The sequence below is a fragment of the Citrus clementina genome, unplaced genomic scaffold (genome assembly GCF_000493195.1).
Source record: "Citrus clementina cultivar Clemenules unplaced genomic scaffold, Citrus_clementina_v1.0 scaffold_9, whole genome shotgun sequence".
Taxonomy (NCBI): domain Eukaryota; kingdom Viridiplantae; phylum Streptophyta; class Magnoliopsida; order Sapindales; family Rutaceae; genus Citrus; species Citrus x clementina.
This window is the reverse complement of record NW_006261964.1, coordinates 24801513-24828886: the sequence shown is the minus strand read 5'-3', so window position 1 is coordinate 24828886 and position 27374 is coordinate 24801513. Positions and strand designations below refer to the sequence as shown.

At 32.0% G+C, this 27374-nt stretch overlaps 1 protein-coding gene across 4 annotated transcripts; it reads left to right on the top strand.

The window, feature by feature from the left end:
- The first annotated feature begins 5338 nt into the window (after nt 1–5338).
- On the top strand, nt 5339–21002 carry LOC18031898 (insulin-degrading enzyme-like 1, peroxisomal). 4 transcript variants are annotated; one of them, XM_006421342.2, is made up of 26 exons: nt 5339–5621; nt 5719–5794; nt 6364–6431; nt 8352–8443; nt 8533–8606; nt 8714–8757; nt 10905–10956; nt 11219–11341; nt 11431–11543; nt 11653–11815; nt 12562–12654; nt 12801–12886; nt 13793–13879; nt 14443–14546; nt 15180–15282; nt 15571–15663; nt 15760–15949; nt 16493–16554; nt 16639–16743; nt 17402–17603; nt 17699–17907; nt 19026–19150; nt 19226–19277; nt 19361–19447; nt 19993–20115; nt 20367–21002. In XM_006421342.2, the coding sequence occupies exons 1-26, from the start codon at nt 5499–5501 to the stop codon at nt 20616–20618; spliced, it is 2901 nt and encodes a 966-aa protein (XP_006421405.1). In that variant the 5' UTR covers nt 5339–5498; the 3' UTR covers nt 20619–21002. The 4 variants fall into 4 exon arrangements, with proteins under 4 accessions (XP_006421405.1, XP_024035217.1, XP_024035218.1 ...); XM_024179449.1 differs by lacking the exon at nt 5719–5794 and having other exon boundaries at nt 5533–5621; XM_024179450.1 differs by lacking the exons at nt 5339–5621; nt 5719–5794 and adding an exon at nt 6732–6823.
- The last annotated feature ends 6372 nt before the right edge of the window (nt 21003–27374 follow it).

Sequence of the window (27374 nt, the reverse complement as noted above, 5' to 3'; positions counted from 1 at the left end):
AGCTTTCTATATCATTTTACTATTCTACCCCTAATCTTACTGTTACCTATAAAATTTAAATATTTTGAAAATACAAATTAATTAAAATAACTTATATATCCTTAATGATCAAATTTTATTTTATAATAAATTGTAAATTATAAAGAAAAATTACAAGTGGGGAAAATATCCCTAATAGTTGTAAATTATCCATTTAAATTGGAATAGCATTTGGTTATATATATCCACAATATGTGTGTGTGTGAAGTAATTTTTCTCGATAATTTATTATTAAATTTATTTAATCATTAGAGTTATATAAGTCATTTCACTTTATTTATACTCTAAAAATATTTAAATTTTATGGCTAACATCAAAACTATGTGTCAAATAATACAATGATATATAAAGCTAACACAGTTAGAGTTGCAGGAGATTTGAATTTATTTTAAAACATGAGAGGGTTTTTCATTTTTCTAAACAACAAAGGATAATCTTTGTTTTTTTTATATTGTTAATAACTGTCATTATAGTAATTATTATTATGATTAAACTAAATTCAGCTTATGATATTTTTTACGATATTATATATTTTTAATGAAATGTCTTGTATAGTCTATATGATTTTATTTTCTATAATAATAAAAGTTTTAATAATGTGTATATATATAGTCCAATTGAATGTATTTTTCTAAAGTGTGTATAATTTGATTTTATTTTTTAACCCCGCTTGAAAACCACTCAATCAAGTCAACAAGGTACAATTTGTTAAAAATTAAATTTTTAATAATATCAAGCATAATTTTTTAGGTATTATTACAATAATTGTGATTGACATTGTATTGTACCCTTAACTAAATTAACAATGTAACTAGAAAACTATAATTTTAGTGCAACACTGAGAATTAAATAATTTAGGGAAAAAGATACATACACCCCCGAAATTTGGAAAAATGATCATATAAAACCCCATGTTTTCACCGAGGGACCCTAAGACCCCTTTGACTATAATACAATTTGGATTTATTGATTCAAAAAAATTGACTTTTAGATTTTTAAGAAGTACAAATATAATTTAAATAGTTTAATTTGTCTAATAAATTAATAATATTAAAATATTTTTTAATATATAAAATATTTTTTAAAATGTAAATTATGATATTTATTTTAATTATATATTTGTATTTGTTAGAAAAATTTTAAATAAATCTTTAGGTTAAATAGATTTTATTATTAATAAAATATATCTCATGTATTAATAGTATTCAAATTTTGTATACAATATTGAAAATAATTTAAATTTTTAAATATTTATTTTAATATTATGTTCCTATTTATTAAAAAATTTTAGTTTAATATAATATAAGATTGTAAAGTACTAAAATATTTTTTATATATTAATTAATTTAAAATGTATATATTGTTACATTTATTTTAATATTATATTTCTACTTATTATAAAACTTTAGAGTCAATTTTTTTGAATTAATAAAGTCAAAAAGCATTATAGTTTTTTTTTTTGATAAAAAGGGCTCCCTTTAAATGCATTTAACAAGCGAATAAATACAAATGGCGGGCTGGAATGTTATCCACCCAAAGTACAACGTCAAATTGCTCCAGAGCTAGTCTAGCTAAATTGTGAGCTATTACATTACTGGCTCTTGGAGTATATTGAATTGATATTTGTTGTTGCCTCTTAATACAAGCTTGCAAATCAGATATGATCCAATAAAGTTCAGTTCTTGTGCTTTTCTTGTTCAAAACCAGATCTACAACCTCCTCAGAATCAATTTCTATGATTAAAGGCCAACATCCCACCTTTTTTGCAATTTCAACACCGAATCTTGCAGCTTCTGCTTCGGCATAGGCTACCTCCTGCTAGAAACAAGAAGGTTTCATGGCTGCTGCTATTACTTTGCCTCTAGAATCTCGAACCACAGCCCCCAGACCAACTCTTCTCTGCTCAATCACAACTGATGCATCCACATTAACTTTGAAACAACCTGGCAGTGGGGATTGCCAATTGGAAGTTGCAATAGATTTTTTCTCTAGAGATGTCTGCAGTGGAGGCAACTGGATCTTTTTATAAGAATGAACCACAGCATTATAGTTAAAAGGGGTTTTAGTGTCTCTTAGTAAAAACTCAAGGATCTACATGATCATTTCCCCAAACCTTGGGAAGTGACCTTTTTCATTATTTACGCTTAATTGCATATGTGATTATATGATTTAAGTATAATAATTAAAATTTTAAAGTATAATATATTAATTTGAGTAATACTCACTTATAAAATAGATATTATATAATTCGAGTAGTAATCAATGAAAAATATGATGTATAATCAATTATTACAAATTTATAACACTATTAGTATACAATGAAATAAACTATCACTAAAATATAATAATTGAAAATAAGGCAACATCAATTAAGGTATAAATTATGTATCCAACTATATAAGTATAATGTTAAATAAATTTAATTTTTATGACTCATAAAAAACTATTGCAATTTGGAGCAATAAATAAATAGTTTTAAAATTGTAGTCAACATTATTGTTAAATTATAAGGTTGAATTTATCTGTAAGAGAAAATTTTCCTTTTAATACTTAATTGAGGAAGCAAAATTAATGTTTTAATATATTTTCTTTTTTCTTGATTGCATTAATTTCCTAATGTATTTTTTTTATACAAAATATTGTTTAATTTGAAATGCATTTACTATGCTTAAAGCATTAATTAAAGATAAATAAATGGTGACTTAGTTGAATTGGATTCAAAGTAAATTCTAATTTGCAAATCTTAAAATTTGAATATAAAAATTAATTTTCATTATTCCTGTGATAATCATATAATAAATTAATAAATAAATAATTTGTTTTATCTTAAACATTTGAAAAATAAAAATTTGAGCTGTACAAATTGCATATGCAATTGTTAAAAATGAAATTTTGGCTGAAGTCATGAGATATCAAAGAATTTATTTTGGAAAGAAAATGAGTACAATTAATTTGAAATAATAAAATAGGCATATCTATAATGATAAAAAGCTCAAGTTTAAATAAGTTGAGTTTAAGAAATCTCATGAAGTCAAGAAGATTAAAAAGAAAAATAAAATGTTCCAACATAATTAGATTAGATAAGTTCCTAATCTTTTAACTTACAATGTTGATTGTAGTTTATAGAAAATTGAATAGGGGTTACAATAGTGAAATTTTAATATATTGTTGTAAGTTGATATTTACTGAAATAAGAGGAGTAAAATGAGATTCACCTTAATAATATTATTTGCTTTTCGTAATAAAGGTAACTTTGAATTTTATAATATCAACTTGGAATTTAACCAATAATGTTGAAACATAACGTAGGCACTGAGAACTTGAAACAAAAAATTAGTGAACTAATTAATTGAAGTAATTGAACCCATAAGTGAGAAAGTTTAACCAAAATATGGAACTTATCTAACCATATATAAAATCTAAAAAGTAAATTTGGTATCTAACCCAATTTATTAAAATCTTACATAAATAATCGGAATATTGAACACAATACTAGTGAAATTATTAGTTGAAACTCATATACCAATAAAGGAGAAAGTTTAACCAAAAGTAGGGATTAGTCTAACGAGAAATGAAATTTATTTATAATTTAACCCAAAATATTGTTACTTAACGAATTTAATAGAAATATTAAACACAAAACTCATGGATTGAAAAGTTGAAATATATTAACCTATAATTGAGAAAGATTAACCAAAATTAGGGATTAGTCCAACCAAAAATAAAATCTTACAAAGTGTATTTAATATTTAACCCAAATTATTGGAATCTTAACTAGATAATAGGAACACTCAACATAAAACTAGTGGAATTATTAGTTGAAATAAATGAACCTGTATGAGAGAAAATTTAACCAAAATCATGAAAATTATCCAATGAGATATAATATATACTTGGAATTTAACCCAAAATATTGGTTTTTAACGATTTTAGTAGGAATACTAAACACAAAACTAGTGGATTGAAAAGTTAAAACATATAAGGCTATAGTTGAGAAAGATTAACCAAATCAGGAACCAATAGAACCAAAAATAAAAATTTACAAAGTAAAATCGGTATCTAACCCAAATTATTGAAATCTTACCGCGATAATAGTAAGATTCAACACAAAATCACTGAAATTATTAGTTGAAATATATGAACCCATAATGGAGAAAGTTTAACCAAAATAAGGAATTATTCCGACGAGAAATAAAATTTACTTGGAATTTAACCCAAAATATTGATTTTTAACAATTTTAGTAGGAAGAATAAACACAAAACTAATGGATTGAAAAGTTGAAATATATTAACCTTAAATTGAGAAAGTTTAACCAAAATTTGATACAAATCCAACCAAAAATTAAACGCTACAAAGTAATTTGGTACTTAACTCAAATAATTGAAATCTTACCTCGATAATGGGAACATTCAACACAAAGCTAGTGAAATTATTAGCTGAAACCCTTATACCAATAAGAGAGAAAGCTTAACTAAAATTAGGAACTCATCCTACGAGAACTAAAATTTACTTGTAATTTACCCCAAAATATTGGTATTTAATTAATTTAGTTGGAACATTAAACACAAAACTAGTGGTTGAAAAATTGAAATAAATGAACCAATAAATGAAAAAGACTAACCGAAATTAGAGACATACAAAATAAACTTGAACATCCACCCATTAAATTGGTATTTAGCCAAAAAAATTGAAATATAATTATTTTTATAATTTCTTAACATTTATTTATGTTAAAAAAATTTAAAATATTTTTCTCATTTAATTGATTTTTTATGTTTCAGATTTAAATTTTTCATACATTTTTTTTCATTTTACTATATTTTTTTAAGCATTAAAAACAAATTTTAAAAATTATTTAATGAACAACCGGTAAAATACCGGTTGTTCTAGTTTTTGGCAGCGGCTGTATAAGATACAGCGCTGCACTGTAAGATGACTCTTAAAAATTACATTCGAACTTGCAGTATTATATGTTTTTTTTTTTTTTGCAATAATAGTTTGATAATTTTAAGTTGTCAATTAGTTTGAAGTCATGTCAGACGAAGTAAAGCCTCTCTCTTCATTACGTTTATCGAATGTTTTGCATTCATGCAGTATCGATCGCGATCGACCCAGACACTAGTGTTGTACAAAAGATTCTCTTTTTCTTATTATTATTATTATTTTTTTTTAAGTGTATAAAAGATTCTCTTACAACCACATAACTAATAACGTCGTTTTGGTCAAAGTAAGTCAATACCTAACGCTCTTTAAGGCAGGTTTGTGAAATTTGTCACATATTTATTGAGGAAGCAAATATCCGTGACAGCCACAACACAAAAGCGCAGGAGACTCGAGCAAAAACGTCTTGGTCTTTTTATAAAAAAATAAAAAATAAAGTCTTGGTCTCGGTCATTTCACTTGTGGATCCCTATAAAGCCAAAACGATTGTTTCTCTCTTCTGCAAGAGACTGAAAAAATGGCTGTCGGTAAAGATGATGTAGAGATTATAAAGCCACGTACGGACAAGAGACAGTACCGGAGACTCGTCCTTAAAAACTCTCTTCAAGTCCTTTTGATCAGCGATCCTGATGCCGATAAGGTAACCAGCAAGACCCAAATTTTTAAAATTTTATTTTTCAGTTTAATTTAAGCTAGTAATCTTGTGGGTTTGGTTTGTTTTATTGTTTTTGCTTCAGTGTGCTGCTTCGATGAATGTCAGCGTTGGCGCCTTTTGTGACCCTGTTGGTCTCGAGGGCCTTGCCCATTTTCTCGGTATATTTAATGTATCTTGTGGCAAATTTGAATTCTTGATTTGGGGAATTTTAGTCTTGTATGAATGTAAATTGTAAAAGTTACTTAAAAAAAAAATGGGGATGGGTTTGTGTGAGATGACTCTAAACGTGTTTTCGGATGATCACAGATTAAAATACAATGTGTTGCTCATATTGAAATTAGAGTAGACAGAGTTAAACAGAATTAGAAGTTTCACTTGTACTTTCTTTTTGGTTCAAGTATTTCTTCATTGTGTGTTCAGGCTTGTTTATTTCCTGTTAAAGTTATAGCATTGTTTCATTCTCGGTTCTTTCATCTCTTCCTAATTTGCCTACTTTCTTTTCCCTTTTCACTGTTTGCTATTGTCATTGATATTTTTTTTTTTTTGAATTCTGTTGTGTGGTGATTCATTGGATGATTCTTTTACTCTCCTATTCTACATTATTATTGCTTTTAGCTGTAGTTAGATAATTATATGGCTGTAGGGGACAAATTCTGTGGCCTGTTTAATGAGTTCGAGTATTTATAACTTGCTTTAGTTACTGTTTTCCTGTTTCTTTAATGTGCAGAGCATATGCTGTTTTATGCTAGTGAGAAATATCCAGTGGAGGATAGCTATTTAAAGTACATATCAGAGGTATTGGCCCTCAATAATGTCCTGTTTCACTTATTTCTAGTATGTTTTCTTAAGTAAAAGTTTCAGAGAATCATGCTTTATGCTTAATCTTGCTCTTTGATACTAATAATAGACTTTAACTAGAAGTGGATGGAGTTGGCGAGATACACAGACAAGGAAAAAAATTTTGAATGCTATTCCCTTGGAATATAACTGACTAAAAAGACACATTTTCCCTCCAGAGGAAAATCTTAACTTTTTTGTTAATCAGGTGTTTGCTAAAAACAAAATCCTGAAGCAAATTCTTCACTTGATTTGTAGGGCTGATGGGAGTTTTAGTTTTAATTACATTCCTCTATTTTCCTGCAAGCCATTGCGGTCAGATTGTATCTTAGTGATTGGAAGTGGAAAAGGTATTCTTGTTTAAATTTACAGCCATGGATTGTTCTATTGTGGAATGGGGTGATGACTCCATTTATGTTCTTTTCTCTGTGGAGCTGACCCATAACCGGATTGGATTTAGATGTAGTCAGTTTATTCAACAAGGGTTTAGAAAGTTCGCTGGCACGGTGGTCTATCAATTTCTTGTGATATGATTTGATAATGTTTGTTAATGTTGTCGAAAAAAATACTTTAATTGTCAATATGTATTCTTACCGTTCTAAGTGATGCTGTGGACTTTCCATGCATTGACTGATGTATGCTGGAGTGAAAAATTATGAATTACATTGTGAACATGATCCTCTCAAGCTGTCTTTTGATACTTGAGACAACTTGTGCCAGAAATTTCCTTTTTACTTTAGATTTTATGTCTTTAGGTTACTGATCTTGCATAGTGTCAGGGTGACGATTTAGATAATATTGCAATAGTGAATAATGACCACAGCCTTACTACGGGTTGTTGAAGCACATCCTAAGACTAGTTGTGATTCCACATCCTATCTTTGCTTATGTCTTCTAGTAGAGTCATTGGGTGGTGGTTTGGTATTATTTACGGTTAACGTTGATCTTAAATACAGTTTGAGAAATGTGAAGAGGAATCCGGAGTCTGAAATTTGTTTTTATTTTTAATTTTGATATATAATATATTGGGGAAGCAACTCTAGAGACCTTGTAGGAAAGATGGTTTGTGGGTGATTATTATGGCACTCCAATCTTCTTTACGGGATAAAGGAATACCTCCTACCTAGGTCCTTGGTACAGGTGTCCTGTTTTGATTGGCGCATTCATCCTAAGACTAGTTGTGATTCCACATCCTATCTTTGCTTATGTTTTCTAGTAGAGTCATTGGGTGGTGGTTTGGTATTGTTTATGGTTAACGTTGATCTTAAATACAGTTTGAGAAATGTGAAGAGGAATCTGGAGTCTGAAATTTTTTTTTATTTTTAATTTTGATATATAATATATTGGGGAAGCAACTCGAGTGACCTTGTAGGAAAGATGGTTTGTGGGTGATTATTATGGCCTGTAATCTTCTTTACGGGATAAAGGAATACCTCCTACCTAGGTCCTTGGTAAAGGTGTCCTGTTTTGATTGGCGCATTCATATTTTGGTAGCAGAAGTACTGAAGTATGTCTTTCATGTAGTTTTGCTTCCCTGTCTTGAGCTTTATTTGCATTATTTATAGAAATCTGGTTCGCTCCAGAGATTGATCATTTCCTTTTTAATTTGGCCCCCTGCGTATGGGTGGTATCACTGGTATGTTCCTTGCTGTGTCTGTTTGGAGGGTGCACTTTTTGTTCTCTTTTAAGGATTATCTTGGGAATTCTTTTGGGGTAGAAACTTCGGTGTCATTACACACTTGAGCACATACATTTTAGGTTGTGTGATCAAGTGATAAATACAAACTGCTCTTTGTTTTATTTCTTGATTAATCCTGTAAGTACGACAAGTAAGGTGCTGTTCTGATTTTTGCCGCGGATTAATTTTCTTATGCACAGCATGGAGGAATGGCAAATGCGTTTACATCTTCTGAGCATACAAACTACTACTTTGATGTAAACCCTGACTCCTTTGAAGAAGCTTTGGACAGGTACGTGCCATTTTTCATTTTTCTTAAGTATCATATCTTTCAGTACTTGAGTTTTTGAGTCTGAGTCTTTCCTGTGATTTACTGCACAGATTTGCACAGTTCTTTATTAAGCCGTTGATGTCAGCTGATGCTACGATTAGGGAGATTAAAGCAGTTCATTCTGGTTAGTTGTTTATTGTAGAGTCTAGCACGTTAATGTACTTTCAGAATCATGTTTCATTATCATTAATTCAGTTCTGCTTTCCTTCCTCCTCCCTCGCTTGTATCCAGAGAACCAGAAAAACTTGTTGTCTGATGTTTGGAGAATAAACCAGGTGTTGCTTACTTCCATTAATTTAATATTTGGAGATGATTTTTCCTTGGGTTTCTATTTTCTAAGTTATATCATTATCATTTGTTATCATTCACAAGAGATCTTGGACTCCATTGCTGAGCCTGAGTATCAGTTTTGAAGTGAAAGTTCTCCTTCATAAAGCTTTATTTTATTGCTGCAACTTGTGTGTCTTTTTTTTTTTTTCCCTTTTTTCTGGTTGCTATCCTATGTTCTTTGGTATAAGAAGTGCTCCATTGAACTGAAAAAAAACCTGAACATGCACAGACATCTGACCTTTGGCCATTATTTGAATAGATTGAGATATAATTTGCTAAAATTGATATTCCTTGGTTGAACTCGTAACACAATAAAATTTGGTAAGAAGAAATAAATTATTATAAGTTGGTGTTTTATGGCACAAGGGTATTGGGGATTGTATAGGTCTTCTTCTCTTACAATGCCTTTTGATTGGTGATCTATGGAATATGGTCTGTCATTCTTCATAGCTTAGTGTTCTAGGTTCAAGAAAATTTTAGCAGTGTTGATTAGTTGAAAAATGGATGAATGGTAATGGACTTAGCTTGGTTTGGGGTCTTTATGTTGTACTCATCTTCCAAAAAATCATTTTCACTCGTCCTTTTTTGGAATTTTTAGAGATCTTAAACACTATGCTTTTGTTTGGTTATGTTTCCGGTGTTTCTTATATATTTCCCATGTACCACAGTTGCTCCACATTTTTGGTACTGCTTTTGTTATAAATTTGTTACGTATAAATAGAAAAAAATAGGGCTTTACTTGATAATGGAAATTGGCATGTGAAGTGCTTATTGCTTGTATCTGTTAAAAGGAGTGCAGGTCCTCTTTTTTGTTAGGTGCCGATATTATGGTACAAGGGTGGCTTAGGAGTTGAAATTATGTGAGATTTTGAATTTTGAAAGGATATGGATCAGAGTAGCATTTGAGACCAAAATATCAGGTTAAGACAGTGTTCCATGAGCTGCTTTACTTGGTTGTGAACAGTAATCCAAGAAGGAGGAATAAATAGATGTATTCATCACATGTAATGTATAGTGCCTCAGCGTCAATTTTTTCCCATACGCTTATATCACATGATTCTAAGGAGTGCAACTGATCTTCATTTAAAAGCGTTTGGCTGGAATGTATGAGACTTGCCAGTTTTGCTGAATTCGCTAAAGGGTTGAAATTCTAAATAGGAAACTGCAAATACTAAAGATGTGGCCCCAAAAAGAAAAAAACCACAGAGGACCTCATGCAAAAGCCAATCAGGACAGTTATAATAGAGAAGGACTCATGTTCTGTTGTGAAGCCTATTCAATCAAACCTAGATATTAACTCCTAAAATATGAACAAGCTAAAATAATGCCCAGTGATTGGATTTCTGTTGTTAAGCGTAACATTGAAATAAGGCTAAATGGAAATTATTGCCAAGTATCAAATTTATATATAGGTCCCACATTAATTTAGATCAAATTTTGTAGAATTCGTATATTTTCGAAGGCCTGTTTTACAACCTTTGAAACTTAATTGGAGAAGAAAAGATTTCATCTAGATCTTTGCATTGGTACCAATAGATTTTACTAAGCTAGGATCTTGTTTTTGTTGTTGTTCTTCTTCTTTTTCCCCCTTTTTAATGAGAAATAAGAAAGTAATTTATCTTAATTGATGTTGTCATCATTATTGCTTTTAACAATTAGCATCATCATCAATCGACCTAAAAGCTTATGCTAATAGATTAGTCAACTATAGCATTAACAGGCCATCTGGATTTTATCAACTGTAGTATTAACAGACCCTCTGAATTTTATTAACAGCCTTGTCATGTGGATTAAGCTCAAATAGAAACTAACTCAGATGCAGATGATACTGCAAATGCAAATACAAATCTGAATGCAATTATATGGGAGGTTTCAAATATAAGACCTCTTGGTCAAATTAATGTTGATATCATATTAATTTTTTGTTTGGCTTAAAAGCATAAATTATAAAGCTGGTCCTGACGATTGTATTTGAGCTCCAGCAAGTTAATAATGAATAAGGTGTTATATCTTTTTACCATAGTAGTCGTTTTAGTAGTGTTTCTGTGAGAAATGACTACCTTTATGTTTTTTTTTTTTTTAATTTGTACAGCTCTGGAAACATCTAAGTTCAGAAGATCATCCATATCATAAGTTTAGCACCGGTCAGCAACTTACTTGACTCTCTCTCCGTTCTTTATTACAAAGTGTTACATTCTGTTATACTTTTCCATTTATCATTTTCTTCATTTTAGTAATTTTTCAGAGTCTTATGAAAAAATGATTTAAGTATTTCCAAGTTGTTCTGTCGATGTCTACAATTCATTGTGTTCACAATTTCTTTTTCCTTTCACCTTTTCGCTCTAGTTTCTGCATATTGTGTTTCAACGAGATAGACGTTTATATCAAATACTTGTTGATGTTTAGGTAACTGGGAAACTTTGGAAGTTCGACCAAGAGCGAAAGGATTGACCACAAGGCATGAGCTCATTAAGTTTTATAATGAACATTACTCTTCCAACCTCATGCATCTGGTTGTGTATTCAAAAGGTTAGGAACTAATTCTTCCTGCTGTATTTTGGCCTTGACTGAAGTACTCTGAGATATAATGACCAACCCTATGTGATGGATGTTTCTAGAAAGTGTTGATAAAATTCAAGTTCTAGTGGAGAATAAGTTTCAGGACATTAGGAACACTGATCGAAATCGTTTCCGTTTTCCTGGTCAGCCTTGCACATCAGAACATTTACAGGTATGGTCAAGTTCTATGTGGTGACAAAGGGTCTCAAGGGACACTGCAGAAAGTAGGAAAGAACTTTTTCTTTGTTTCAAATTTTCCTAGTTTATATTTTTTGCTTCAGATTCTTGTTAGAGCTGTTCCAATTAGACAAGGTCACAAACTAAGAATTGGATGGCCAATAACTCCAAGCATTCGTCACTACAAGGAAGCACCAGGCAGATATATCAGTCATCTTATTGGGCATGAATCAGAGGGATCATTGTTTTACATCTTGAAAACATTGGGTAGGTTCTGCTTATCCTTTATATTTCTGATTCTCAATTTACTTGCAGCTTTCGGTTGCATCCTGAAACTTTTTTTTTATTTGAAAACTTAACCAAGTTTCAGTGTCCATAATTTGTGTTCCTACATGTTTAGGCTTGAGATGCTTCTTCTTTACTAGTTCAGAATGAATTGTTTTTGTGAATTTGAATAGTAAAATACATAAAACAATGATATTTTCAATTTTTTTAAGATCTTAGGAGACAAATGGTTCTGTTTAGATTTTCACTACAGTGTATTTCTCATTGTCCCCCCCCAACAAGTATTCAATGCCTACTCTGTCATATTTCCATTGTGTGGATGTTAGAAACAATTTACAAAGCTACTGCATGTTATGCTTTCTTGAGGGACTGATTTTCCTCTAGAATTTTAAGAATCACTGCTTGATGCAAACAGCTTATTGGGGATGAAGCACTCTCTGATCCTCATTTCATGGCTGGATTGTTGATGACTTGGGTTAACGTCCACTGAAATCTGTACAATTTGTCTTGATATAAGTCTTGATATAAGCACAAGTTTCAGGGTGGGAAGAAGTCTTGATATAAGCACATGTATGTTCTGGTTGATAATGTCTGTGTTTGTTTTGTGTATAAAGATCAAAGTGGAATTTGATGACACTAGCTCAGGGTCTTTGGTTATCCACACCAAAATTTTTCACCTTTGAAAGGCCAACTGACCAGTCACCTCTTTTTGAAATAAATTTTTGCAGGATGGGCTACATCATTGGCTGCAGATGAAGGAGATTGGACTTTGGACTATTCATTCTTTGAAGTTACAGTTGATCTTACTGATTCTGGTCATGGTAATGCAGTTGTATCTCACACTGCATTTAATTGAATGTGATTCATTATAATCAATTGATTTACTTTGTTCTGCTAGAATATGCAAATAACTTCAATTTGTAGATCTTTTGGGTTAAAAATTTTTCCCCCCTTGATTGACTAGCAGAGCACATGCAAGATGTTGTGGGGTTGTTATTTAAATACATAAACCTTTTACAGCAGTCTGGTGCTAGCAAATGGATATTTGATGAGGTATGATGACGCATCTTGTTAATTGCTACTGTTGCATAGTATTATTGTTAGTTGCGTGTTGCTTGCATTCGTGCAGTCTTGCCTCTTTGTAGGATGCTTCTGTTGAAGAGCATAGTGGTAGGATGATTGATTTGCATTAAATTTTCTACCAGAGAATGTTGGGGTTTGGCTGTTAGCTCAGTATCTACTTTGCTTCTTATTTCTACTACTACTATTATTTTGTTGTCAGAAACAAGAGGTTATTTGACTCTGCTAATGGCATTACTTTTTAGTTGCGAGATACTATTATTGTTCGATAGTTTGTTCTTACGATGCTGTTGGAAAAGTTGGTCTTTTGGATAATGACTCCTCATTGTAATGTAGAAATGTGAAAAGGTGCAACTATGATAGTTGCTATTCAAACGTTACTTGCATGCTATTGTTAAGTTTCAGGATTATAGTTGAAACAGGAAGAATATGTTCTTGTAGATGATGTATCTTAACGGATGCTTTTAAGATATAGTTCTGCTGACCACCAGAGATTTGAGTATAGCCATCCACAGTATATCCACTGAAGGTTTGAGAATAGTTTTTACTCGGTGTAAAGGAAAAAACATTGCATCAAATTTATTGCCCTCTAGTTTTTCTTCCTTTTATACTTTCATGCAATCTGAAAGGAAGGAAAGTTCATGACAGCAGTCCAACACATCAATGAGTCTGGCTTTGTATTATTATCATGCATTTTCCGTCTTTCATAATATTTAAAAAGTTTTGTCATACTGTAGTCTTGCTTGAAGGATAATCGACTCTCTCCTTGTCAGTACCTCAATTGTTTACTATTTATTGAATTTGCATCTGGAAGGTTGCCTGTCTTGTTTTCAGCCTATCTAGTCTTCAACATTCTGACATTTTATTTATCTTATGAAGCTTTCAGCTGTTTGTGAGGTGACATTTCATTATCAGGATAAAGTCCCCCCGATTGACTATGTGGTTACTGTTGCTGCCAATATGGAGGTATATGTTCTTTTCCATTTTGTAAAGTTAATCCTCCTGGGTTGAACGAAATATCCAGTTTTATTACATTGTTTAAAATAATTGGAATAGTGTAGGAGTATAGCTTGAGGAACTGATTGTGAGGCATAGCTTCTAACACCACTTGAAACACTAGAAAATACCTTTATCCGATGATTGATTGAACGAAAAATATGGTTATCTTGCCTGCCTCATTGTCTCATTCCCTTGCACATAAAGGTGTTTTTGTTTAATGTTAGATATAGAATAAGTGGATATGGTGAGTGGATTAATAATCTTGTTCTACCGTTGTTTTTGAATCCTGGACCTCTATTTTTAGATTCCCAACAGCTTTTTGCAAGAAGTAATCTTTGTGCTATTCTTATAGACAGTTTACAAATTTGGCTTTCTTTTATTTTTTCTACATTTTAAGGATTATTTGGGCTTGTGAATCATGAACTGGTAGCTGATTGACATCTTTCTTTTGCAGTTTATTTTTGATTGTGAATGAGTCAATTATTACTGTTTTTTCTGTTAGTAAATGATGCCTTGAAATTATTTTTCAGACATATCCTCCTCAAGACTGGCTAGTGGGTGAATCATTGCCTTCCAATTTCAATCCAGAGATTATTCAAATGACTTTGAAGGAGCTTTCTCCAAAAACTGTTAGGTAAGTTTGTAAGCGCTTAGAGAGTGTTTGACTCAGTGCATATGAAGATTGACGCACATATTTCCATTATTTGAACTTTGTATATAACATCTGTTCTGATTTGATTGTTAAAAAATTTAACTTTAGTTCACTATTTTGTTGGACATGGTACCTGATTCTGGTACAAGTTATCTAAACTTCATTTAAGCATTTGACTTATCGTTGAACTTCTATGGCTGGATGATGTTTGATTTTTATCATTCCCATTCTTCTTGCTATCAGATAAGTTCTTTTTCTTGTAAAATAATTTTGTCTGGCTTTAAGGTATTTCATGTGCATGCGAAGCCTTATCTGCTTGTTTCCATTATCTGCTGTAATATAACTAAGTGTTTGCTTCCCATTGCTTTATGTTTAAAAGTAAAGGGAAACATTTCGATATCATTGTATTGCCAATGACTTGGTTTAGCAGTTTCGGATTTGATACTTTGTTTTCAAGACTAATTACTTGCATCTTTCTGCTTGTTGGTAGTAATGCTCAAGGACATGTTTGTGTCTGATAATTTATGTACAATTGGCTGTCTCCATCTTTCAATCAAAGTCAGACTATTGTGATTGACAGATTGTCTGCTTTCTAATAAGCTCTCTGTTTATCAGAATTTTTTGGGAGTCAAAGCAATTTGAGGGGAAAACAGAGATGGTTGAGCCTTGGTATGGTACTGCTTATTCCGTTGAGAACATCAATGAGTCCATAATTCAGGTTCGTTGTTTGATTTTAAATATGATATGATTCATTATTCTAGTAATAATAACAGTTGTCAATGTCCCTGGAGGCAAATGGCTATTAGAATGAGATGGAGGGTAAGGTTGCAGGGTTTCTCTTTTGGTTCATGGATATGATTTCCAAGAGGGAAAAGTTCATATTAGATTGGAGTGTATGCTATTTATCTTGTCCCACATTCAGTGGAAGCAGCTAAATAAATTTTGGTGATTAGAGCAGCTTGAAGGAAGGAATTGATGAGTCTTCAAAATCTTTATTTGTTTCCAGGACTGGATACTGTCTGCTCCTAAGGAAAATCTGCATCTCCCAGCTCCTAATGTCTTCGTCCCCACTGACTTGTCTCTTAAGGATACACAAGAGGTCTGAGGATTTTTTTTTCCCCATCTTTACAGTAAAATTTATTATGATGTGTTCTCTTTAAAGCAATTGTTCTCATGCAATTGGTCTTTGTAACAGGCCAAATTCCCAGTTCTGTTGAGAAAGTCATCCTATTCAACATTGTGGTACAAGCCTGACACAATGTTCTCTACACCCAAGGCATTTGTTAATATTTATTTCAACTGCCCCCATGCTAGCAGCTCTCCTGAATCTGAAGTTCTGACTGATATTTTCACACGGTTGTTACATGACTATTTGAATGAATATGGTAAGATGCTGGATAAATGTTGTAGGATGTTGATGTAGGATTGGACAAATGACTATTCCTTTTCTTTTAACTATTGTTTTCATTCATTTTATTTGGAAACAGACAAACTTTTATAGAATAAATAAAGGGGGAAAGATTTCCAAGGTAAACTAGAGTTCCACATACTAAAATTTCATTGAAGGAACAGATTATTTCCAAAGGGCTTCCCATACCTGATCCCTTTATTTAGGTTTAGTTGAGTTGAGAGAGGTCATGTGTTGATTTTGTTTGATTGGGCTTTTTTCACATTTTAGTAAATTTTGGGATTTGCATGCTGTTTGAGGTATAGATATGCGTCTGTTCTATATGGTTAGTAGGTAGCTTTTTTTGGGCTGTCTTTGTTTCCCCTGTGAACCTCTGGTTCACTTCCATATCATCTTCTCTTTCATTTTGATAAAATTCTTATGTTTCTGGTATAGAGCATAACTTCTACAATTTACATAATTTCTGTATTTGTGAATAAAATTAAATTTTTTCCTTACCCATCATATCTTTATGTATCAGCTTACTATGCTGAGGTTGCTGGGCTTTATTATGGGATAAACCACACTGAGGGTGGTTTTGAGGTATTTTTTTTCACTTGTCTTTGATATTTATCTCATGTTGGTATGTATTTTTATGTGTTGATTTTATGGTTTTTGCTTCTACAGGTTACAGTGGTTGGATATAATCACAAATTGAGGATCTTGCTGGAAACTATTTTTCAAAAAATTGCACAATTCAAAGTCCAACCTGACAGGTTTTCTGTGATTAAGGTAATGATTTAGGCTTAAAATATTTGACCTGTTTGACGTTGAACGTTATTTTCTTTTATAATCTTAAACATCTAACTGAATCAAAGTACTAGTATTATTTGTTTATAATTGGGAGCTTACAATAATTTTCTTTGGTTGTGCTGTTCCAAAGCCTGCATAGCTTTGGTTGTTTTGAGCTCCAAATCAGTAACATGGCTTTTCAGCATGAAGGCTTTAGGGGTGTGCATCTGGGTGTGGGCATGCATTGTATCTTTTTCTTTCATCTTTTACACCTGGATTCCATTCATGTGGATGCACATGCATAAGCAACCACAAGCCCCCAGAAGTGGATCTTCACTGTGGTAGGGGCATACTAAAATATTAAGGGTAAAAAATATATTTTTGTTTATATATCCTACTCTGTTTAGAAAGATGTATAAATTGATTATTAAAGTGTATAAGCTGTTTCTAAAAATGTTTTAGCACCATTTTTTAGTTCTTCCGGAACTTGCATTTGATGGTTCTGTGAGCGACTCCTCAACTGGTTGAACTTTTGACTTAACAATCCCCATTTACACTGTATGGAACCATTATCATGTTGCTTCCCTTGGTGAGTCTGTTATGAACCCAAGCTGTTCATGTATGAATAAAGTTTTTCATTCCCTTTATTTATTTGCAGGAAATGGTGACAAAAGAATACCATAATAATAAGTTTCTACAGCCATATCAACTGGCTATGTACTACTGCTCTCTAATACTTCAGGATCAAACGTGGCCTTGGACGGAAGAACTTGAAGTTCTTCCTCATCTTGAAGCTGAAGATCTTGCTAAATTTGTACCCATGATGCTCTCTAGGACCTTCTTGGAATGTTACATAGCAGGTCCTTCTGTTTCAATTTTTTAATGGCATTGTTTGAGATTTCGGTCGTTCCTTTTTGTTTCCATTTATGATCTCATTACTTTCATTTGTTCTCAGGAAACATTGAATCTAATGAAGCAGGATCGATTATCCAGTACATTGAAGATGTTTTCTTTAAGGGCTCAAACCCAATATGCCAACCATTGTTCCCATCCCAGCATTTGACTAATAGAGTTGTTAAACTTGAAAAGGGCAAGAATTATGTGTACTCCAACCAAGGCCTGAATCCTAGTGATGAAAATTCTTGCCTAGTCCATTATATTCAGGTACAAGAATTTTTTTTAGAAAAAAAAAAAAGGAAAATAATTATTTAATTAAGTGCTTTGGCTGCTGATATACGTGTTCTATGCTGCGTCTATACTCCTTGTAAAATTAAGCAGCTGGTATTCTGCATGCATTTCTTATCCCTTCTAATACTTGAAAAGCTTTGAAAGTATCTTTTTGGGGAGAGGATAAAATCTTGAGCAGTATTCTAATTGTTATTGGGACACATGTTTATCACTAGTGTATTCTTTCTTCCCATTGCTGTATCGTAGTTGGAGGCATTGATTTCAAATTTTCGATATTTTCATGAAAAGGGAATGAAATACTGATATTTGTTACAACGAATATTTTCTGCCAAGTTGTTACCCTTTGTTTTTGTTGGGTGGGGGGGCGGCGCTAAAAAGCAGAAAAAAAGAGATTAGTAAGTAGTTGAGCCTTTTTCCTTCTTTTCACGGTAAATTGACCCCCGCACATGATGTAGGGCGGTTTTTGCTTTAAAATGGCTTTGTTTGGGCCGTCATTTCTTGATGAACAATGGTTTGCCTCTTTACTGTCCATATGATTAGGTTATTCAGCTAAGACCCTAAACTACTAAACAAACTGTGATTAAGGAATAATTATGGTAATGTTTTCGCCATTACTTTTAAGACAAACGTACAGTGTATATTATTTATGTGTTGATGTCTGCCATTACTTTCAGACAGCACAAACTGTGATGAGATCTATTTATATGTTGCTTTTGCCATAACTTTAAGTGAATTACATGTCATCCAACGGTTCTTTATGCATGTTGATGAGGCTCTGAACTTAAGCTCTGAAGAAATAGTTTTCTGTCCAATTTCTTGAAAATATATATCTTGTGCTAAGCGACATTGGTTTTCCTCGAGCATTCCTTGATTCATGGAGTTAATATTGTTTTGTTGCTTTAGAATTATATGGTTTTGGGACAGACTGGTATGGATTCTGAAATGTAGGTTATTGGTACCCATGCAACAGGGATAATAGATGTACGAGTCAAACAAAATCTTTTACATGTTTCTTGATCTCTATTTGACCGGACCAATTGTTTCTGTGGGGGGTCTGATGCGATTCTGATGTCATGTCATGTTGAGTTGTTCAGGTTCATCGAGATGATTTCTTCATGAATGTGGCACTTCAGCTTCTTAATCTTATTGCAAAACAACCAGCTTTCCACCAGCTTAGAACCGTTGAGCAACTTGGGTACATTACAGCACTCCGGCGGAGGTACATAACTTGAGGTCCCTAGTTCTCCTTCAGCTTGGAATATTTGCTTTAAACTTAGCTATCTACTTGATGTAGGAATGATTTTGGTATCCATGGAGTGCAGTTCATCATTCAATCCTCAGTAAAGGTTATAGCATAGTTTTGTTCTTTGAATATGCACATTGACAGCGTTATTGTCGCTTTGCCTCAAGTGCTCTGTCAATTTAACAGGGTCCGAAGTATATTGATCTGAGAGTTGAATCATTTCTCCAGATGTTTGAAAGTAAACTTTATGAGATGACCAGTGACCAATTCAAGGTGAGACACATTTCTATTCTACATGAGTTATTCTGATCTGTGTTTTCACTGATGAGATTGTTTTTATAAGCACTACAGAAGGTTGGAAGTTATTATATCAGTAATGCTTAAGTTTGATGCTCAAATCTTTTACCAACAGAATTATCAAAAGAATCATTTGGATAACATGTTTTGAATAGAGAAAGTACTTCCCTAATCTTAATTCTAGACTATTAACTTATATACATATGCCAAGGCTTTGACAGTTGCTATTATTATGAGATAAATATGATATTATTCCATCTTTTTATCATCATTTTGTCATATCCTATTCTTGAAATGCAATGGAACTACATTAAGTACAAAGAGATTGGTGATATTAAAAGAGAGAATATTCCTTATCAATTTTTCTGTAATTGCATATATTGTCCCAGTCTCAGCCATTTTTTTCTTTTTTGTGAAATTATTATATTCTTGATAATCCCAGATAGATATTCTGTTTATATGAGTGTTTTTAGATAAAATCTGCCCGGCTGCTTAACAGTGAAAATGGCATTTTTTTGTAGAACAACGTAAATGCATTGATTGACATGAAGCTTGAGAAACACAAGAATTTAAATGAAGAATCTGGATTTTACTGGCGTGAGATTTCTGATGGGACCCTCAAGTTTGATCGGAGGGAGGCTGAGGTATGGGAATTACCATCAATTTATTTATTTATTTTTCACCAAGTCAGGTTAAGACTTTTGTATGTTTGAAGATTTATTTTCATTTTTTTTTTTTTTGGAGAAAAAGGTAAACCAAGAGACATGAAGAACGCAGCCTCTGCTCTCTGTAAACCTTCTTAGGGGCCTGAGCAAATTAAAATTATCTTTTTCACTTGTAGTTGAGTATTCATGTCCTGAAGTTGTTGGTTTACACAGCATTAGTGTTGAAACAGGTTGCAGCACTGAGGCAGCTGACACAACAAGAATTGATTGACTTTTTCAACGAGAATATTAAAGCTGGTGCACCCCGGAAGAAGACACTGAGTGTTCGAGTGTATGGGAGGCTGCATGCACCCGAGTTGAAGGAAGAAACTAGTGAATCAGCTGAGCCTCACATTGTTCACATAGATGATATTTTCAGTTTCAGAAGATCACAACCTCTCTATGGTTCATTCAAGGGTGGTTTTGTTCAAATGAAGTTGTGAGGTGTCGAATCTTACATCTGAGTCTGTTCATAAAGAAGACTCTGCAACCACAGGAAGAGAACAGCGGATTTCAAACAAGCTTCCACATCAACTATGAAAAAGATGGGTGCCTGTAAATCCATTGATCAAATAAAGGTTCTCATAGCACCAATCTATTCGACATGAATCAAAACATTATACTCTTTTTAACTTTGATGAATTACACCTGTAACGAAATGGTGCCTGAACGTATTTTTTTTTTTTTAACCATTCTACGGAAACCGAACTTGTCTGGTTACAAAATTCATCTGCCCCTGCAAGGCATGTTTAAGACTCTGTCTAGTATTGCTGTCTTTAGCTCGAGCCTCGAAGCACTTTGGTAAACACTCAGATGAATTTTTGGCACCCTCGTTTTCTTTGGTCTCACGCGACTTTAACCTCCAGAAACATCAAAAACAGGGAGTACCCTCTTTCACTTCAAGGGCGAGGCATTGTTTTCAGTTGTGTTTTTTGAGGTTGCTTCGATATTTTGTCTAATCCTTCCTTCACGGGAGAACATCAGAAAGTAAACTGTTCAAGTAAACTTCAGGAAACTACCATTTAATCAAATTCTAGAACTAGCAAACAAAAAGTAACGTATTAAAAGAAGGATTAAATGAACATGCAAATTCATGAGAGCAAAACTAGAAACTCTTGATCTGAAAGAAAAGAATGTATTATCTGTCAGAACTGATTACAACAATTTTCCCTGCTAACCACTTATCTCAATTTTCAGACAACAGAATAGAGAATGAACTGATTAGTGGCATTATGGAACGCCTTAGCGGTGCTCATTTCCTCCTGAGTTGGGTCTAGAACCGGGGTGCTCATTTCCTCCTGAGTTGGGTCTAGAACCGGGGTGCTTCTGCCGGTGAATCCGGTGTGGTGGTGGTGGTGGTCTTGATGGTGATGATGAGGAGGACGGTAATATAATCTTGCAGTTTATGGTCAGTGAGAGTGAAATCTTGCTATGATTCTGACTGCAGCATCCAGCAACTCCAAGTACTTCCCCATTAATTGGCAAGCTTTCAACTCACCAAGATTGAACTAACAAGTCAACAATTAATAACAAGTAAGAAAGAGACAGAGTGGTGAGTTTTGTTTTAGAAGAAACCCAGATGAAAGAAAAAGGATAATGTAAGAGATTTTGGCTTTGAGAATGAGGAGGAGAGACTGCACAATCGTATAAATAGGTTCTCTCCATGTTTCTTGGCCTTCACATTTCACTTTCCTTTCTCTTCCTTCCTATCCAAGTTACCTTTTCTTTTTTAAACCCTTTCTTTTAATTTTTTGATGTTGCGCAAAAACAAGATTCTTCACAGATTTATTCTGAGAGAATTTGGTCCGCAAATCAAAATATTGAAGAAAATTTTATTCTTTCACATTTTTCACTTCAATAACGTATGCATTTCATGACTGTAAATATTGTAAACACTAGCAAAATACATTGTACCACAGATCACTGCGCTTAAGTTCAAGTGGGAACAGAGAAAAAAAAAAGGAGATTGACTGATAAAGGTATCCTGATCATTTGATCTCTTAATTACAAAATATTTTCTATCCTACATTTTTAATGTGATTGAAATCATAACAATTGAAATCTCTATCTTCTATCTGAATATATTCTTTCTTTTATTTTGGTTGCCTAGTGAGAATTTTATTTGTATTTTGGCTTCTTTGCTTGTTTGATACGCTTGTCCTGCAACAAATCAACTCAACAAAACATTCTTCGAGCGAGTGCCAGCTCCAAAAAAAAAAAAAAGAATTAGGAGCAAAACAAAGGTTAAGAGGAAAGGAAATTCCAGAGAAGAAAGAGAACCAAATATTTCATTTCCGTGCCTTTTAAACATTACAATACTTATATGCTTTACCTCCAGCAACCTCTAACAGAAGGTGGTTACAAAATAGCAATGATCAAGCCAAAAGAAAATATCAAACGAAAATATTCTAGAAAGGAATCCACAACTTCCTTGCTCTCAAACAACATAATCCTTCAGTCAGTTGGGTGGTTTTCTCATTCGCGATGGGCCTGCAACTGGTTCTGTGTTGGGCCTAGTTGTATCTTCCTCCTGGTGTGGTTCAGCCCACTCCAAAGAGATTGATAATGCTGTATCATTGTTGCTCTCATTTTGTAGTCCCTAGGATTTCGAAGATTATTGGTTGGGTCTCTTTTTTTTTTTCCTTTTGTTTATAAAAAGGAAATTCATTGCACATCTGCCAAAAATTCGGAGAGAGAATTTGTTCCTCAAATAAAATGTTTAATACAATGTCTTTTAAGTAGGTTGGTTGCATTCTATAGATATTATTCAATCGATATTATAATATGAAGTTCACTGAGAACCTAAATACATAAATTTATAGTATAGCCCAAAAGTTTATTAATGTAGTATCTACTTACATATGTTTGTAATAAAGTAATGATAGAGCTACAACCACCTTGTACAAATACGTGTATGTAAACTGATATGATACGAGAAATTAGTTGTATAAAATCATTATGAATTCACATAGCTAAAAAAAATAATCGTTATCATTTTTCAACTAACCTATTTATGCCACATCAATTTTTACACACTAATTTATTTAAAATTATCAATGACTTTATCATTACTCATTTACTTTACCCATATTGGCGAAACATTTGAATCCACTTGAAATCGTGTCCTCAACCAAAGTTGGAGATTTGAGAACACAAACCCACAGACTGGTCAAGGCCTCATTAGCTGTTTTTCTTTAAGATATTATCACTTGTTGGGTTGTGTGTACAATATTTCGATATTTTATGAGAATACATTGTACAAGGCACATCAATCACTTTGCTTAAGTTTAATCGTGGACTCTATGTTATAATCCGAGCCTCTCTTACGTGCGCGCGTGTGTGTATTTAAATATTTATAATTCACTCATTTTACTTTTATCAACTCATTCTCTATTTAATTGGGTACTGTAATTTAAAAACTATTGTTAATATAGAAAAAACTATAGTTATGACAATAAAATTAATAATGTACAATAAATGTAATTTTTAAATAATAATTTTGACAAAAATAATAAAAGATATTATAAATTTTTCATCATACAAGTGTGAGATTAATCATCTTAACATCAAAGCCACAACGGTTAATATTTAACAAACACTTTAATTCTATAACTTTTAAGTTATAACTAAACTGCCTAACCACAACATATACCAAACGGGACCTCAATTTGGACATTAAAATGGGTAATGCTTGAGTCTCTATAACTTTTCAAACTTTAATGTTTTCATATATATATATATATATATCCGTGTTCTTTGTATTGTGGCTGAACGCTAAGTCAATATGCACCAAATGTGTATTAATTGTAACTCTTAAGAGGAGTTTGTTGATGACCTTTAGGTCATGTTTGGTATATCTATTGTGGTTTGAAAGTTAATTTAATTTAATCTATTATTTATATAATGAAAAACTTATAATACCTTTATTAAAATTATTAGTTTAAAATCATTTTTACTATATATTATTAACTTTAATTTCATAATTACGACTTTTTTCATAGCAACGTACTATAACTTATAAGCTATAGAAACTAATACTGAATAAAATCTTAATTAACTTCCAGCAAAATTTCCAAGTGTAAGATTTTGATTTCTAAGAAGATATGAAGCAAGAAAGACGGAGAGGAAAAAATCAGTGTACACTTAAAAAGGCAAGAATTTTCCTATCAAATGCAATAGAAAAACAAGAGAAAAAACCGCTGTTGGACATCAAAAATTAATATTTAGAAGGTTCTTGATTTTGGACTTACTTCAATCGCGACAACTTTCAAGTTCCCTTTGATTTTGAACAAAAAACTCTAATTATTAGAAAAAGCAAGTAACAGTAATTAATAAACATTCCATTTAATTAGTACTGGAGCCGCCGGTGTGTCTCCAAATCTTGAAATTGCTCATCAAAAAGATTGGTATTGTCAGAATTTTGTGTAGGGTGGACTAAAAGTGAAATTAAAGCCTAATCACAGCCGGCTAAACAGCGTTTGATTAGCGAATTAATTCTAATTATTATTGTAATTAAATGTATTATATCCATTTTTAAATTAGGTTAGAATTCGCCGGCAAAATAAATTTACCTTTCTAAATATAAGCAGCCACGTTCTTTCAATACAGATCAATGCAAAAATCAATTAGTTTCAGAAAAAGAAAAAAAAAGTAAAAATGTTCTCCTTTCTAATCAATATCTGTGTCCGTTTGCTTTACTTTCAATTAATTGAGTTAATTGGCACAAATTTATCACTGTTTTATGTTAATATTCTGTCAAATTTTTACTGTCCCAAAAAAAAAAAAATCAATAACTGTCTAAAACAAAGATCAAATAATAAACAATAGTCAAGTTACCAAAAGAAACGTACATAAGAAGAAAAGATTCAAAAGAATCTATTGAGAGCGAAAATTAAAAAAAAAAAAAAGAATATACATATATATATGTATATATTGTTTATATGTCAAAACTGATTATAATTAAAATTGGTGTATATATTTTCTGAAAATATTTTCAGAACAGAGAATAGAAAGAGAGCTGCTCAGTGGTACCGTCAACCCCCTTAACCACCTTGACAGGGCAGGCCATACTCATTGTCGTACTCATGCGGGTCAGGTCTTGAACGGCCATGCGGACACTGCCATTCTGGTTCATCCGGGTCGGGTCTTGTACCGCCATGCGGAGGCTGCCGTTTTTGTGGTGGTGGTGATGATCATCAGAAGGAGGGTGATAATACAAACGAGCAGTTTGTGGGCAATGAGAGTGGAATCTCGCGGCCATTCTGACCCCAGTATCCAACAACTCCATGTACTTCCCCATTATTAATTAATTTGTAAAGATTTATTCAACAAGAAAATGAAGAGATAAGGCTTGATCAAGAAGAATGAGAACAAACAAATAAGAAGAGATTTTGGGGTTTAAAGGATGAGAAGAAGGAGACTCGTTGCTGTTGCTTATATAGCTACTCTCCCGTTTTTTTGGCCTTGGTTTTCTCAATTTCCTAACTCTGTCTTTCTGTAAATTTGTTTATTTAGTTGTGTTTGTTTCATAAATAAAACTGTATTTGTAATTTGGTCGTTTTTGTTTTTGTTTCATAATTTTTTAGTGGAATCAAATGCCCACTCTAAGGTAAGAGTTGATTCCCTAAGTTGACAATTAGGATGCATTTATCCTATTATAATAATAATAATAATAATAATAATAATAATAAATTATTATTATTATTAAAATTATTATTATTATTATTACTACGTTATTACTACTATTACAATTATTCTTATAATTATTGTTATTATTAGAATTAATTATCATCGTATGATTACTTTATTAAAAAAAATTATAGTATTAAGTTCAATATTATAATAAACATGTATGTATTTTCCTTTAAAATGTTTACTTATTTGTTTTTGTTAGTGAAAAATATATGATTTCAATTAAGAGCATTCTATTAACTTATAATAATCTATTTCGATGACAAGACAAACTCAACACATTAATGAGAATACATCTTAGTCTAATTCTAATTTCTACAGCTCCAATGAATAATTTATTTTGATTACCATTCTCTTTTCCGTTTCCAACTCATTCTAATTTCAATGTATTCTGATTCTTGCCCATTCTAATTCATGAGAAGTAAATGCACCATTAATATTAATAATGATTCTATTTTAAAATGTGTTATGAAACTTTAATCCTTGCAACCAAAAATATAAAGCAAATAATAATAAAAATATATGGAGAATAAAACTAATCACACAACATAAGAATTTATATAGAAAACTCCTATACAGGAGAAAAACCATGGTTGCCAAGAACGACGAAAGAAAATCTACTATGTGAAAGTTTATTACAATCACTCAAGTATTTTCTTCACACCCAAAATCTCAATAACATTCAATCTCTCAACAGACCTATCATTTCTTTTGTATTAGAAACTGTTTACTATAGAGAATTAATTGTTGTGTTATGCAAATAAATAAATCAAACCTCCCTATATATATTGATTATTTCTTCTACCGGTAGTATTCTTTTCCTCATAAAAATTATATTTCTCCTTAAATAAATTAAGTTCCAATGGAAAAATTATTTATTCCTTAAATAAAAACACTCTTGAATAAGAAAACTACTAAATAAGAAAAATTTAAAAATATTCTAATTTAGAATTTACGAATTCTCATTAAAAAAAAATATTTCCAAACAAAATCCAATTGTCCATCCTTTTCAGAACATGCCAATCCCAAAATTTTTTAGTAACTTTACTTTCTATGATCTTTGACGACAACTTTTGGTGGAGCTTGTTGATGGCTCTTCAAACCTTTTGAAAAAGGAAGATTTGAGGTCAGTTTTTGTTAATAATGTACCTGAATTAATGCAATGATTTCACACTAAAGACTAAAGAGAAGAGAGGGGGAGAAAAAAAGTTGTGAAAAAAATAAACAAAATACAATGAATAATATATGGACTCCTCATTTCAAGGGCAGCAAGGCATGTTTTAGTGCTTTGAAAGTCTGAGGTTGCTCTGACTTTTGTCTTATTCTTGTCTTCCTTCAAGTTAAATCCATCATTGCAACTATATATTATTCAACTTGCCTTCCAATTTTTTTTTTAATTTTTTTTAATAAAATCCCGCCTTCCAATTTGAATGAGATATTAATTTTTTTTAAAAAAAAGGAATTAGACAAGAATTCAGTCATATTCTTGTGTGACATAATGAAGTTTC

Bases quoted from the DNA above. Each gene is read 5' to 3' on its own strand.
- LOC18031898 (XM_006421342.2), top strand. From the start codon at position 5,499: ATGGCTGTCGGTAAAGATGATGTAGAGATTATAAAGCCACGTACGGAC. The intron at 6,432-8,351 runs GTATTGGCCCTC...TCTTATGCACAG, and splicing joins ATTTAAAGTACATATCAGAG to CATGGAGGAATGGCAAATGC. The intron at 13,880-14,442 runs GTATATGTTCTT...ATTATTTTTCAG, and splicing joins CTGTTGCTGCCAATATGGAG to ACATATCCTCCTCAAGACTG.